The following is a 17,107-nucleotide window of genomic DNA, read 5'->3' on the forward strand; positions in this document are numbered from 1 at the left end:
CCATTCTGCAAATGCTCTACAGGATCATTAAGTAATCAAGGACTGATGATAATGGAGATGTCAGGCTCATCATACCACCCTCGTGCTATCAAAAATGAAAGTAGTTGCACTGACTCATTATAGAACCTGATTAATAGTTAGCTATTTCATAATTTTTTATAATAGAAAAATATCATTAACTTTTCTCATGGGGCAATGCTAAAATAAACAGTCTTCAAAAGGTTTTCTCATTTGATCTTTTTTTTTTTTTTTTTTTTACATTGACCAGTTTATCATAAAAAATACAATTCAGGAAAAACCAAATGGAAAAGATGCATAGAACAAGGTAGGTAGGTAGGGGTGGAGAGTGGTGGAGAGCTTCCATGCCCTCTCCAGGGGAAATCACTTTTCCAAAATGTTGATGTGTTCACCAACCTGTTTGTTGTTCAAGAGTTTTTATAACCCAGTCTTCAGCCCCCGTCTTCACAGACAGCCAATGGGTGGGGTTGAAATTTCCAATCCTTGAATCCCAATTTGGTCCTTCTGGGACCCACCCTATGTCACCTCATTAGCATAAACTCTGGAGAGGTCTGTTGGAGACTTTATGACTAACAAAAGGCTCTCTTATCACTCAGGAAATTGCAAGAATTTTAGGTCTTTTTTTTTTTTTTTTTTTTTAAGTAGGCTCCACGCCCAGTGTGGAGCCCAACATGGGCCTTGAGTTCACAATCCTGAGATTATGACCTGAACTGAGATCAAGAGTCAGATGTTCAACCAACAGAGCCATCCAGGCGCCCTTCTTCATTTGATTCTTAAATGATTTATTTTTTATGTATATAACTAATGACAAATAATTTTAAACTTTGGAACTGATATTCTCATTCTAGAAATTTAAAATAATAAACTCCTTCTCCATTGGTTTCTGGATTCTGGCTCTTCCCTTAAATATTTGTTTCCAAAACGGATGCCAAGGTGAATTCTTTAGTTCAGAAACCATTTTCAAAGAAGGAAGCCCTGAGGATAGGTCTCAACCAAGCTTCCCAAAAGTCACAGTAACTGATTTTGCAGGCTTAATCAGTAAAGCAAGCTCCTGCCCCCAGAGGATTGTGCTATGCATTCAGTAGTATAAACCAACCTTGTAAACAAACTTTCATTTAACAACATTAGACTGAAATACATTGCATTTTTCTGTTTAAAAATAGGAAGTTGTCCAGGAAGAGTCAACATTAAGTCAACATTTCACCTAATATTTTCAAAGTAAAACTGTAGTTCATTTTAGAAGTGAGCCTATTTAAATGAACTTAGATTATTTTTGAATTATGCCTCAATAGACATTTGATTCTGTTGGACAGGACTGGATGCTGGAGTGCAGCAGGTACCTGGCGAGACCGAATTTCTGCTTGAGCCAGTGTGTTAATGGAGGGGATGTTGCTGCCATCAAATGTGCTTCTTCTGGTGCTTATTCTATCCCGTTCGTTTTGCACAGCTAGGAGAGAAAAAATCACAGTATTCATTGGTCAGTTCTTTTCACTACATGTCAGGAAATACAGTTTAAAATTTAAAAGTAATAGTATAAAAAGAAAGAAGGGGCTAAGGAGCAGAGGGGAAAGCATGGTATGACTGAGGTTATTTTTTATTCTGCACCACTTTTAAAAAGAAGGCCAAGCCTGTCATTAGATCTCATAAAATATTGCCTTTCGAAACTTCCTACCGCAGGCGTGTCAGAAAGCGTTGGGTCAGTCAGTTCAACCATGCAGTATCTGTAATAGGATGGTTTTTCCATTCTCTCAAAGTTAATAAAACTGTAAGATAAGTAGAGGAAGAGTATCGCCTGTGAGACTGACGAAGTCAAAGAGTATATCCACCATCAGAAGATAGGAATCATAGATTTTGAAATTTCCATTTTTTTTCCTCAAACACTAGTAGAAATGGAAAGTGAATTTTATTTAGGAAAGGTAACTTTAAGCTTGCAATCTCATGATCTTTTATGAAACAATGTGCTTGGGACAGTTAACAAACAGTAATAAAGCAAAAGTTGCAGGAAGGGGTGTCTCCTGAGGAGACTAAGGTTTGAACATCAGCATTTTGGAAGGGTGAAGACATCTTAAGTATCCTATAAAAAGCTTCTAGGAGAGAGCTAGATTCTACTTGTTTCAGAAGGGAAAGGGAAAGTAATGTGTGTTCTTGAATTCCTTATTGAAAACTAGAGTTTATTTTATTTATTTATTTTTTAAACATTTTATTTATTTAGTTGACAGAGAGAGAGCACAAGTAGGGGGTGTAGCAAGCAGAGGCAGAGGGAGAGGAAGGAGACTCCTTGCTGAGGGGAGGCCCAATGTGGGGCTTGATCCCAGGACCCTGGATCATGACCTGAGCTGAAGGCAGATGCTTAACTGACTGAGCCACCCAGGCTCCCTGAAAACTCCATTTTAAATATAAGGAAGAGTGAGAGAGGGAGTATTACCTTGTATATTTTTCATATAAAGAATAATATAAGTCAAATATCAATGTTAGATTTTATTTATTTACTTATTTTTTAAAGATTTATATATTTATTTTGAGAGACAGAGTGCGTGTAGAAGTGGGAAGGGCAGAGGGAGAAAAAGAGAGAATCTCAAGGAGACCCCATGCTTTGGCTCTGACATGGAACCAAAACTCAGAGTCCAATGCTAAACCGACTGAGCCATTCAGGTGCCTCGCAACGGTAGGTTTTAAACTTAGGAGGTAAATATATCTTCAGTTAACCAAAAGAAATGAAAACAAGGCCTACAGTCCCTAAATTATTTAGATCAATGCTCTACCCTGTTCTGCTGGAGAGAGAAGATATAAAACTATTAGAATTTTTAATTAATTAAATTATTTTTTTATTAAAGAGATGCACCAATTTCTATGCCAAAATCTACTAACTACCCCATACTTACTATTAGCCATGAAGTCATTAATTTGGAAGAGGAAATACTGGACTTTGCTTTTAAGAGTGAGTAGTGTTGAAGCTGGGAATGAATCATTAATATTTTATCTTAAAATCATATTTACTGGTAGCTTACTCTTTTTTCCCCACAGAAATGGTCATTGATTTTCAGCCTAAACTGACTCATATGGAAATGCATATGTGGAGATAAAAAATTAAAATGTAAGCTATGCTTTAATGAATTTCATTTACATGATCAATCCTTAGAAACATACCAAAAGATATTGTGAACATTTGTAATCTTACTGCTATCTTTTTTTTTTAAATATTTTATTTCTTTATTTGATAGAAAGAGATCAAAGCTAGGCAGAGAGGCAGGCACAGAGAGAGGGAGAAGCAGGCTCCCCGATGAGCAGAGAGCCCGATGCGGGGCTTGATCCCAGGACCCTGGGATCATGACCTGAGCTGAAGGCAGAGGCTTAACCCACTGAGCCAGCCAGGTGCCCCACTGCTATCATTTTTGACATAAAACCATGTTTATATAGGATTCTACCCAACTAACCTTGGTATTATGTTATTACTGTAAATAAGAGAAATAGATCCCCAAAAGTTACTTCCTAATCTATTTAGAAAAAACTAATGCATTATTCTATGAATGGTAGGAGACATAATTTAACTATTTTTGAAAGTAATTTTCTTTCAAAACCTGTGAATTTTTAAAGGGAATAGAGAGGATTGTGACTTCCTTATACTTATGTAAGAGTAGTGCTGGGGTTCAAATAGAAATAGATGAAATTGATTGAAAAAGTATGTAATTAATCCTATAAACTACTAAATATTGCCATTAGAAATAAGTCATTTCATAATGACAAAGTGTTTCTCCTTTAATTTTGTAAACTTTATTTTGCCTTCTTTTGGAGACTAGTAATCCAAATGAAATGGAATTTAGGTCTCTTTAAAATATTGTGACAAAGAAAAAACTAGCTATGTTCAAGGTAAGCTTGAAATACTTTACATTTCTGTAGTATTTAACCTGCTTTTTTTTTTTATGGTTTGTGAAATAGCTCTGAAAAATATTTCTTGGTATATAATAGGCATAAGCATGTGAACTGATAAGCATAAAATACTGTAGTGGTTATCTCCTGCCAAATGTCTACATGTATTCAACAGATTTGTTTCCAAATTAACCACAGTTAGAATGTAGGATAATATAATCAGATTATTTACTACGTTTGAAATGAAATTAAGAAACAGAGTATGTAGTCCACTGTCTCTGTTCCTCAATGGAATATAAGCTCCCTGAAAGGAAGGACTCTTTTTTCTGTTACGTTCACCACTGAAGCCTTAAGCATCTGCAACAGTTTTAGAAAGAAGTGCTCAATAAATATTTGCTAAATAAATAAATCAATGAATAAAAAGTTAATATTCAATGTTTATGAGATAAACAAAGATATTCAATTATTATTGACAATAAATATGTGTTTAAAATGATGTTTATAATTTCAACCTATTAATAGATTTTGCCATTTCTCTTCTGAACAGGGTTTGGGATATTATTTAGATAATACTTTTCTTTCCAGGTATAACACAGTAGCAGAGGTACTAGTGTCTGGAATCAGACAATCATCAAAGACTGGGTGTCAGTGTCCTTGGGTAAATTCTTAAACTTAGGGAATTAGAGATTCCTCATTGAAGAAAATCAGAATTCATGTGAAAAAGTTATGTGAATGCTTGAGGATGTATGTGTATAACAATTTCCACCAACAATTATCATTATTATACTATATATTATTACCTTCTTTTTTCATTCCTGCTCTGAAACACTTTCTTAATCGACAATATCTGCATTGATTCCTTTTGTCCTTGTCAACAACACACTGCCGACTGAACCTATAGTATCAAAGATATATTAGTTTGCAGAAAACTGTTTATGAAACAAAAACAAAAACAAACACACACAAATAAACAGATAAACAGACCTTGCGTATATATGGTCAAATTTGGCCCAACAGGAAGAATGTGTAAGAACAGTTACCCGTAACTTTTCCAGTCAAATGGTCAGCATGTACGTGGAAATACAAGCCTCACTTCTCATGCAGTCTTTATAATAAAATAAAACTGATATTTGACTTTTCACTAGTATACACACCATACATTATCACTTCTCCTGAGTTGGGGAAGCCAAACCTAGTTTAAAAATCCTTGGCATGTGAATTCTAATTGCTTATTGCTGCATGATTTCAGTATAACGGAGAATGTATCAGAACTTCATTCCTCTGCACTTTCATGCTTTTCTCTTTAAATATTCGTCTATTAATTTCAAATGTGCCTCAAATGCAACTGAAATTTACTCTAACTGCCAAATTACATATCCAGAGGTAGGTGAAAACAACACTTAAAGTATGGTCTCTGCATAATTAGGTACTATCTCACAGCCACTAAATGACTATAATCGGAAAAAAAAAAAAGAAAAGAAAACAGACAATAACAAGTGTCAGTGAGGACGTGGAAAAACTGGAACCCTCATACACAGCTTTTGTAATATAAAATTATGTGGCTGCTTGGCCAAAAGTTTGGCAGTTTTTAAGGAAAAGTTAGATGTTAGAGTTAGCATATGACCCAGCAATTCCACTCCTAGGTATATACACAAAAGAAATGAAAACATATGTTCGCACAGAAATATGCACACAAATGTCCAAACCGCCATGATTCCTAACAGCCAAAATAAAGGGACAACCCAAAAACCCATCAGCTGATGAACAGATAGATAAAATATGGTACACCTACACAATGGGTATTATTGTCTGGCAATGAATGGGAATGGAGTACTGATACATGCTACAACAGGGTGAACCCCAAAAACACATTTGAAATGAAAGAAGTCAGGCATACCTGAGAGATACTGCTATTTTGGTTTCAGGCCACCACAATAAAGCTAGTATCATAATTAAGTGAGTCAAATGAAATTTCTTGGTTTCCCAGTGTATATTAAAGTTATGTTTACACTACACCATAATCTATAAAGTGGGTTCCCGGCATAGTCTAAAATACCAATGTAATACCTTAATTAAAAATATTTTATTGCTAAAAACTGCCAACCATTATCTGAATGTTCCACGAGTTGTAACCACTGATCACAGATCATCATAACAAATATAATAATAATAATGAAAAAGTTTGAAATATTGCAAGAATTACCCAACTGAGACTTACAAAGTGAGCAAATACTGATTGGAAAATGGCACCAAAAGACTTGCTCAACACAGGGTTGCCACAAACCTTCAATTTGTCAAAAAAAGAAAATATATGCAATGTCTGTGAAGCGTAGTAAAGTGAGGTGTGTCTGTAATTTAATTTATATCACATGTCCTGAAGAAGCAAATCTATAGAAACAGAAAGTGCATTAAGCTTTGCCTGTCATTGAAGGGGAGGGAGTTAAGGGAAGTGGGGAGCAACAGCTTAAGGGTAGGAGGTCTCTTTACAGGGTGATGAAATGTTTTAAGTTGGTTGTAATGATGGTTGCACAACTCTGCGAACATACTCAAAACCTGGATTAAACACTTAAAAAAATTAAAACGTACGGTCTCTGGAACTAGATGTGAGCTTGATTTCCAGTCCACCATTCACTCCTGATGGAACACGTGGGGATGTTATTTAACATTCCCAAATTAATTTATAGCTGTCAAATTGGAGGGACTTTCAGCAAAAAAGTTGTGTGCATGTAGGGTAAATATAAATCATAGACTTTGGAGCAAATATCAATCATATAGTAAAATAATAATATTTCTTCCAAATTGTGTCATAAAATTACCCACATCTGTATGTATTGGTATATTACTGATTATTTGTAATAATATCAATATCATTGATATTGTGTCAAAGTACATTGATGATACAATGATTGATACAATGTACACTGTATCAATATTACAAATATCAATTTGTAATAACTGGTATATTACTGATTATTAATGATGGGAATAAAAGAACCTACTGGTGATCTACAAAAGAAGATAGTTCTTCTAAAAATGATGGGTAGCCACTTTGAACTGACTGAATATAAAGTCTACTATAGAAGAACTGAGCTGGAAGAGAGGTATTTTTAGGATGAAGAAAAAGAATTGTTCACTTGGGAATTCATGGCTTCAGGAGAAAGAATCTGATTACCAATAAATAAAAGAGGAAAATACACCCAACTAATATTAATGCAAAAATTGAATAAACATATTGAGCACCTTCTGTGTACAAGATCCTGGTGTAGGGATTAAACAAAGGAATGTGACCTGTCTCCTCCATTCAAGGAAACAACAATCTAAGAGAGTACACAGAGAAGTTTACAAACAGCCATGTAGTGGGAATATTCTTTAATTCTAAAAGTTGCTATGGGAACACTCCTTTCTCACTTTTCTCATACAGGAAGGGAAGAAATCTTGAAAGCCAATGGTGCTGATATTTTCTGATTCTTAAAAGTCTTTGTTGGATTTAGTTGTTTGGATCACACTATTTTTCATGTATATGTATTTCATCTTTAACAGAACACATGACTCAAAATATATTGTTTACATGTTATTTTGTGTTTATTTTCACTGTTAATTTTGTAAATTTTGTAAAAGCACTGAATATTTAATGTAATCATAGAGAAAGTGCTTTTAATGAGGGAAATCTACTGGGTTTATTTTTTTATATCTAGAGCTTTAATGTACATAAAAGCAAGACTCATGTAAATACATTTTTTTTGTTTATCAAGAAGATTTTAAAGTGGATGATTTACTTTTTTTTTTTTTAACCAACTTTAAGCCCTCCTGGAAAAATTACTAGAGAACATTAGTTAGGTATTTGGAGAGTTATACATTAGCTTTTTCCAGACCCTAGAAATCAAATGGCATCATATTGTGAGGGAGATTAACTTTTTCCTGAATGTCCAGCTTGTTCATAAAATAACACAGCAAGTCTATACATGCTACTCATAAGTAGAGCAAACACTGATATTTTTCTGTTAGCATCAGTCACTTTTTTAATAGTCCATATTTCATATAGATGTAATCGGCATTCCAGAACTGTCATTCTGAAGATTCAAGGTGGAGTATCTAATCCTAACTGGTACTATGATGCTCACTAGATATTTTTTAAGCTTACTATAAATATGTGACATATACAACAGAGTCAAATATATTTTGGACAAAACATTGAATTCAATGGCAAAATTGTGGCATGATAAATACACTTAAAATTTTAAGACTGAAAATTTAAGCTCCTTCACCGACTTTGCCAAGCTACCAAAATCATCCACCTTTTATAATTGTGTTTAAAAGACTCAGGAGGTAGAGATGTTAAAAAGAAAATCAAGATGCAGAAAAACATACAGATTGTGAAACCATTTAATACAGATTTAAATATGTCCATGGGTATAGGAACATATCGTAAAACAATAAAGGAACATAAAGACAAACACCACATTTCAGACAGTAGCTACCTATGGGAGGGAGGAGAGAAAGAGAAACCAATAGAGGAGGTACGTTCACTAAAGGCTTCGACTATAGTGGTCTAGGTTGGATGATAAGCATGTGGATTTTTTATATGTCTTATAAGTCTAAAATGTTTCATAAAAAAGAACCACCTGTAGGAATGCATCCTTCATACACACCCACATACCCATACTTTAAACACAGCTTACAGATTTTTTTCATACAGACTTTGTTTGTATGAAAATTCTGATTTCCTAAAAGATTTTATTTATTTATTTATTTATTTATTTATTTGAGAGAGAGAGAGAGAACAAGAGAGCAAGTGAGGGAAGGAGGAGAGGGAGAAGGACAAGCAGACTCCATGCTGGGTGGGGAGCTGGACTCTGGGCGCGATCTCAAGACACTGAGATCACAACCTGAGCTGAAATTAAGAGTCAGGTGCTAACCAACTACGCCACACGGGTGCTCCAAAAGCCCTGATTTTATCCCTTACTTCTTGCACGCCATTTTGAAATGCCTCTAAAGATAACTTTCTCAAAAGGAGCATCTCAAGTACCTGCAGGAATAAACATGACTCTTGCGTATGCTGCGTCTGAAGAAGCCCTTACACCCATCACAGCTTGATGCTCCGTAATGCTTTCCCGTCGCTCGGTCTCCACATATGGCACATAGGCAGTTGACACCATTGTCTGTGGTATTCATACTTGTTGTCTCTGGAGCAGAGCTATCTGTTAAAGAAAAAGCAGAGCAGCCTTCAAGTTAATACTGAGTGTTTCTTATTTGTATTACCCTACTAATTATTCACAGGCTCAAAACAGTCCATTTCCTTGACCTCTTGGAGCACTCTAGTGCTCTCCTTTTAACCACTGGCCACTTCTGCCAGTCTCCATTCCAGTCTTCCCCCACATATTTCTGAAGATTAAACTTCGGGACACCATAGGTCTAAGTCCCCCCAAATATACTCTTTCCCAGGGAAAACCCATTTGGTCCCATCATGTTAAATATCATGTGTATGAGAGAAAAATCCCCAGATTTTCTCTCTAGCCCTGATGTCTTCCGTGGGTATCAGTTTGAAATGCCCAAATATCTTTTTAACTACTTCACTTTCAAGTTTAATAGGAGGGGCGCCTGGGTGGCTCAGAGGGTTAAGCCTCTGCCTTTGGCTCAGGTCATGGTTCCCAGGGTCCTGGGATCGAGCCCCATATCGGGCTCTGTGCTCAGCGGGGAGCCTGCTTCTCATTCTCTCTCTGCCTGCCTCTGCCTACTTGTGATCTCTCTCTCTGTCAAATAAAAAAATAATCTTTAAAAAAAAATTTTAACAGAAATTGCAAATTAATGTATCAAAACAGAACTCTTCTATTTTTCCCCTCAAATTTGTTCTTCCTTTAGTCTTCCCTATGTCAGTCAGTCAATGGTTCCATCCAGTACCTTGGGCCAATAACCCGGTGGTCTTCATTGGATTCCCCCCATCATTGTTCATATCCAATCTAATACTAAGTCCATATTTGAAATACATATCGAATTCACAACTTTTCACCCTTTTACCATGGTCACCTTATCCAATCAACTATAATCTTTCCCCTACATTACTGCAATAGCCTCTTATCTAATTTTTCTGTTTCCACCCTTACTCCCTACTCTTTATTACCCCAAAGTGCTCTTGGAACAAGAAATTCACATCATTATTAGTCTTCTGTCCCTAACCCTCAGAAACAGAATAAAGCCTACGCATCTCAGGCTTGCTGTAAAGCCTTGTGTGTTAAAGCCCCCTCCCGCCTCTCTGACTCCATTATTTGGTACTACTTTCCATCCTGTTCACTGTTCAACAATGTCGCCTTTTTAACCTCCTTAGAGTTGGCAGCTTCCATCTCTGAATCTTTACATTTGCTGCTCCTGCCTCGAAGGAAAGTTCTTCCTCAAGGATGTCTTTGAACTGGTGATCTGATTTCTGCTCCAGTCTCTCACTGTCTATGAAATATTCTCTGAACACACATCTAAGAGCCATCCCTCATTTGCCCTCCAAGTAGAATCTAGAGCCCTGATTATTTTTTTAAATAACTACTTCATTTTTTAAAAATTATGCACTAGTCTGTTCATTTACCACCCCCTCTTTCCCTACAGAATATAAACTTCATGATGTTAGGGAACTTAGATCTGTCTAAATTCTAACATAGTAACAACTCATCGTGCCTTGAATATAACAAAAGATAAAATTAAAGTCTGTCATGTATCAATTATATTCCGTGAAAACACATATATTCTGCTTACTAATACTTCTGAGTAGACAGACATTACCATATATAATTTCATCAAGAAAAACCTTAACAAGAATATGTTTAAGGGTTAGTCATGTGATGTGATGGAGTTTAACGTGAGGAATTTTTCTTTTTGGTAACATAAACAAAACTGGTTTAGAAATATGACAGAAGAGTTAGGATTGATTGTATTCTAGATGCATGGAAACAGGAAAAAAATTCAGCTCTCGCTTCCAGTTTAATGTCATACTTACATATTGTTAACAACATTATTACAAAACAAGTTAGACAACACAGAAGTCAGTTGTGTTACATATTTATCCTACATCTGTCCTTATTTAGTAAGATACAGTCTTTTAAAAAATCATGATTCTCTGGAGACAAATATACTATTAAATATCTTTTTTTTTTTTTTTAAAGATTTTATTTATTTATTTGACAGAGAGAGATCACAAGTAGGCAGAAAGGCAGGCAGAGAGAGAGGAGGAAGCAGGCTCCCTGTGGAGCAGAGAGCCCGATGCGGGGCTCGATCCCAGGACCCTGAGATCATGACCTGAGCCGAAGGCAGCGGCTTAATCCACTGAGCCACCCAGGCGCCCCCTATTAAATATCTTTAATCAAATCTAAACCTAAGGAATAAAAATAGTGATTTCCTAAAATTTGCACTAAGGGTTTCTTTTAATTCTCTTTGTGCTAAAATTTCAGAATTTATCTTCTAAGGATTAAAAAATATCTTCCCACTAATAAGCTGTTGTTTATTATAAATATAATGAGATTAGCAGTTGTAAAACTGAAGAGCATAGCAGAACGCTGCCCTATCCTGAGTAGAAGATACATTCTCAATCCCGAACTATACTACACACACACACACACACACACACACACACACACACACACGGTTTTCAAAGTATACATAATTACTAGATTTGAGGTGTTCTGACAATTATAAGTAATCTTGGACAAGACTTTTACTTGGGGAAAACCTAAATACAAAGTCAACAATAAACTATATTATATAAAGACATGAACTCTAAACAATCCATGCCTTATTTGAAGTTAAAAAGTTACAGTAGATAAATACCAAGAGATTTGTGAAGCTAAACATTAGCTGGTCAAGTAGTAAGGTTATAATATAAGCCTTTATTTCCTTTCATACTGGGTTCAGTGCAAAAACTTATAGTAATTTTAAATGAAGTTTCTCATCAACAGCCATTGAGAACTGAAAGGACAGGAGGAGGCAACCAGTAAAAGCCTCCAGCGTTCTGTATGTCATTTTAAATACCGCATAGAAAATGTACTTCACAGCCAGTCTGCCAATGTTACTTACTACTGTGATTTCCAGTAAATAAAGTAACTTCTGAAACTCTTTTACCTTAACAGGCCTAGGACAGAATTCTGAGGTCACTTTGTTATGCAAAACTAGACTTTTAAAAAGACTCAACATAAATGAGCCATAACAATATTAACTTAAATTTTTGTGAGGAAATGCAAAAACTCAGATACATAGTCTTAAAAACTAAGCCCTGAATTCTTCAGCAAGGAGATACAGAGCTACCACCTGGGAAGCTCAGTTTTTACCCCTCCCATTATACCTGCTTTCCTTTATGTCTACAAGTAGATGAGAACTCACCATTTGAATTATATAGAATCTGCATAGTTTCAAACTCCAAAGTTGTGTAAGTTGGGTCCAATACTTCACTGTAATTTGCCATCTCCATGTCCAGTATCGGTTCTGATACCCTCATCATTGACTTAGAAACACACATACAAGGGCCACCACAGTCCAGCGTGTGTGATGGCTGCTGGGCTTTCAATCTGTGAGTGATAATCCAAAGTTAACTGTTACTGTTAACAGTGACTTACGTGGGAGGAGCTGTAAAACTGTAAACTCCTCTGCAGGCCATATTCTGCTCATTTCTTTCTCTTTTATGGCATACGAAAGCAATTCCTTGTGATAATCTTGGAATGCTTCATGGAATCACCTTATCTGAAGTGCTTAGTGGACAAATATGATTTCCTAAATTGATTCCCAGTAGACAATAAATGATGTCATTAAGTAGTTAAAAATAGAAAAGAGAATCTCTCGGGTTTCAAGTATTTGTAACATGATTTATGCCATGCAAGGGGCTGAAATCACATACCACATGTTCTAAAAAATGGGATTTTACTGTTATAAATCTGATGCCAAGACTGTTAAGTTAACACTTAACATAAGCACTTAATGATTTCAATTTTTCTTACTGTACAATAGAGCTAACTTTGTTTATGTTGGGATAAAACATTTGTAATTTGAAATGACAGGGATTTATGATATATTACAGTAGTAGCCTGGACATAACCCTAATGTGGCTAGACTTACTCTCTTTAACTACTTATGAACCTGTGTCCCTTGAATGTTTGTAAACTTCCCAAGGACACAACTACAATAGTTGCTAGCACAATGTAGGCATTCTATAAAAATAGCTACATGAGTAAGTTTTCATTTCTTTTTGACTTCTGATGCTTAACTACATTCTAGGCACTGAACTGAAATAGAATTATCCCTAACATGTGTGGATCTATCCATTCCCACCATCAACCTCTAATACCTAGCATCTATATAGCACAGTACACCTTTTACACACACATGTGACAAGGGACATTTAGAATTTGGGGAACATTGAGAAGATAGGATTCAATGATTATATTTTACTTCTGAGAATACATTTATTGATTTTATCTTCCAGGAAAGAATTCCAGCCACATTTACATTATAAAGTCAGAATCTCATTTCCTACATTTGTTAAAAACTATGGCAAAGTAATATTTCTTATTCAACTTCTTAATACCATAAACCTTGTGAATATTGTATGTTAGAAAATTGTTACATTTTTCATCTAGGAAGCCCAACCTCTTAAATTATACTCAAAACCATGTGAAGAATTTGTGAAGAAAGTAGTGGAGTCATTTTAGCAACCAGATTCACTAATTAACTAAACAGTGATCACTGAATAGTTCACTTGCCTTCATATTCTGTAGCACTCCTAACTGTGAGGATCGTATCTGAGGGATACATTTTAGGGACTGATTCTCTTTAGTGAAGGCTAACTGTATTTATTCAGTTTTTGAAGACGTGGACAGCAAGACAATCCCGTGGTTTTCATTCGCATGAATTAGTTCTCACTTGTGAAGAAGTAACACATACATGTTTCCTTTGTGAACCAAAGCAGTGAATTGTGCATAGCTCTGTGGTAACTAAACAAGGCTGAGGAATATCACCCATAAAGGTGTCCCAAAAGAAGGAAAAGAAGAAAAGAGAAAGGTAGAGAGTCATTCACTTACAGAACTCAAAACACTAAGAGAAATGTGGATATAGCTCAGGAGAACAGTGCTGTCATAATTTATTGCTCTACTCCATCCTGTACACACACACCTCGGGGGGGGGGGGGGGCATCACTATTGGATCAGGGCATTTTCCTTGAAGGGGGAAGGAGCTACACTTCATCCCAGCACATACCTTCAAGCAGTCACTAGCAATTAATCAGAGCTGGCTTTCAAGATGAAACCTGTTTCCCATCCATGTTATTGTAAATTATTTTTTTCGTTTTATAGAGTAAAAACTTGAGAATTTCCAGAAGATACAGCAGATCCAAATAGCAGGCATATCACCTCAAGTGGGTAGTTTGTCTTCCTAATGATACTCAGATGTGGAAACACCCATAGCATCCGGTCAGGCTCAGCCCAGTGAAGAGGAAACTTTAGGTTTTATATTCTTGAATAAATTACAAAGTACAGTAGAAGACTTCTTGTCTTAGGTGCTAGGATTGGTAATTCACTTAACTCATTCAGCAAATAAAATAATTAGAACAGAAAATTGTAAAATGGTGTATCCGTTCTTAATAGCATATTCGACTTAAATGTATAAAGTGCTGCTGTTTTGTTGGCTAACCAAGACTTCTTATTCGAGTAAGTACTCACTGCTTGTGATTTCTTGCTAAATTTTTTGTTTGTATAAATCTCATACACTGCCTTTGATGTCTAGTTTTATTTTTTAATGGAGGAAAAAGTCAAAGCTATCAGTAAAACCGAAATGCAGAAGACTTTTAAAATTTTATACTTTTTAAAAATACTGTATATATTTTAATCCACTTGCTTTTATCTACTTCCAAAGTATCCACTAGGTTTTTGTTGAGAAAAAAAATCTCTTTTAACACTCAGGTTTCAGCAAATTATGCAATGTTTAACTAAATGATGATGAAATAAGAAGAACAAATGACATAACCATGCTACATAACAAATACAATTGACCTTTGATAACTATATACAGTTGGTCAGATGGTCAGGGGACACTGCAACACTTTTCCCAATAGCCAAGATAGAAAAAATATAAATGTCCGCAAATGGATGGATAGAGAAAGTGTGCCATACAATGAAATACTATTCAGCCTTAAAAAGGAATTAACTATTGATACATACTACACCATAGATAAACCTTCAAAACATTATGCTAAATAAAATAAGTCAGTCACAGAAAAAGATACTACATGATTACACCAATATGAGAAATCTATAGTCAAACTCACAGACTCACTGAGAAGAATTGTGGATGCCAGGGGCCAGGAGGATGGAGAAATGGGGAGTGACTAATCAAAAAGTATAAAATTTCAGTTAAGCAAGAGGAGTAAGCTATACATAATCATACAATACTCTGTCAATAATATTATACTGTAACTTAAAAATTTGTTAAAAGAGTAGGTTTCATGTTAAATGTTCTTACTAAATTAAAATAAAATAGATTTATGAAGAAAATCACGGGAAAATGATCAACCTTATCAGTAATCAGAAAAAATGTAAAATAGAACAGTGAATGCTATTAAACAAAAAAAGGTGCCTACTACTTAAGAAAGTTAACCTACTCTGAAAACTAATTAGTATGTTCCACAAAAGGAAGTTCAAAACCTGAGTTAACTCAGGGAGTTGGCTAAAGGAAGAGTAGAGTTTTTCTTGTATTGATTTTAACATGAGATAACTTGCTAATTACTTTCGTATATGACCAATCCCTCTTCTCTACTTCCAAAATTAATTAGGCTAAATTGAGAATATTTTTATTTGCTTAAAAAAAGAGTAAGAAAAGGACAACAAGATGGATGTGAAAGAAAAGAAAAAAAAAGGAAAAGAAGAAAATGTCACAGAAAAAAATTTTTAGTCATGGTTACTTTTAGATTTTTAATTATGCATCATAATCTTAGCAAGTATCGCATTCTTTAGTATGTTTTGTGTTTTTTATGCTACAGTGATTGTGGAATATTCATAATTTAGGATATGTGATTTTTGGAAATGTGCACAGCATAACTGAACAAAATAAAATAATATAATTTAATTGTATAAACCTTAGCTACAAAAAACATTTATGGTATTTGTTTGCATATTTTTACATTAAAATTCAGCTATTTTCAGGAAAAAGACAGATGGACACCACACAGGGAGTCTTTCATTATTGCTTTACCAAGTACTTCTTATGGGTAAAATTCATTAAGGCTACATTAGATTAAAAGTTTAAGTAGTTATTAAGAGAACTATATTAATTTTATGCCTAGGTGATAGAGAAATAATTATTCTTAAATAAATGGGACTTACGGGGTGCCTGAGTGGCTCAGTGGGTTAAAGCCTCTGCTTTCAGCTCAGCTCATGATCTGAGGGTCCTGGGATGGAGCCCCACATCGGGCTCTCTGCTCTGCAGGGAGCCTGCTTCCTCCTCTCTCTCTCTGCCTGCCTCTCTGCCTACTTGTGATCTCTGTCTGTCAAATAAATAAATAAAATCTTTAAAAAAATAAAAATAAAAAAATAAATGGGACTTACTAAACCCTACATTCAGCATAAATTTATGAGTACTTTTAAGCTTATTTCTAAAGGTTTAATTGGGAAAAACATCAAAAATTCATGCTAATTCCTAAGACAGTAATTTATAGCAAGTAGCATATATTTATTAAAGTAGAAATATATTCTTAATCTAGATCCAAAAATATAGTATATATGATAAAGTATGACCTACTGAAAATCTCCCTTAATAGAGGTCACTTTGTAGTATACGTTCTGTAAGCTGAGCAAAATGTTGCTGTTCTTTAGAGTGGTATCATGGTTTGTGGGCCAAGATGTGGGCCAAGATGTTTTTCTCCAGAGAGAAAAACACTATTAGTTGTAGATAAAAGGTCAATATTAAAAAGCATAACTAATATTCCTGAAAAATGTTTCTCTCAGAGCAATGGTTTTCTAAACCAACATGTGAAATATTTATTTAAATTTCTTTAGAGCAACATAAGATGAAAACTATATGGTGTTTAAAGAAGACAAGAACTCAGTTCACTATTGACTATCCAAGATAATAGCAGAAACATTTCTATCTTATCTGTAAAACTATTAACTCTGTTAAATTGTTCTATATTTCATATTTAATTTAATCATTCCTTCATAGCATGTTTTAAAATAGAAAACAGGCTAATAAAAATCAAGGTTATTTT

The 17,107-nt window shown here is 34.9% G+C and overlaps 1 protein-coding gene across 4 annotated transcripts in view; it reads right to left on the reverse strand.

Moving 5' to 3' along the window:
* Positions 1-17,107, reverse strand: part of HNF4G (hepatocyte nuclear factor 4 gamma) — a 127,611-nt gene that overhangs the window by 14,463 nt on the left and 96,041 nt on the right. For 3 of the 4 annotated variants that reach the window (XM_046004191.1, XM_046004208.1, XM_046004198.1), the window contains 3 exons: positions 8,912-9,083; positions 4,686-4,780; positions 1,359-1,465 (listed from right to left, as the gene is read on the reverse strand). In XM_046004191.1, the coding sequence (XP_045860147.1) occupies positions 1,359-1,465; positions 4,686-4,780; positions 8,912-9,057 (348 nt within the window). In that variant the 5' untranslated portion in view covers positions 9,058-9,083. Of the gene's footprint in view, positions 1-1,358; positions 1,466-4,685; positions 4,781-8,911; positions 9,084-12,240; positions 12,426-17,107 lie in introns of all 4 variants that reach the window. The other variant, XM_046004183.1, reaches the window with a different exon arrangement.

Source organism: Meles meles, chromosome 1, assembly GCF_922984935.1.
Source record: "Meles meles chromosome 1, mMelMel3.1 paternal haplotype, whole genome shotgun sequence".
Classification (NCBI taxonomy): Eukaryota; Metazoa; Chordata; class Mammalia; order Carnivora; family Mustelidae; genus Meles; species Meles meles.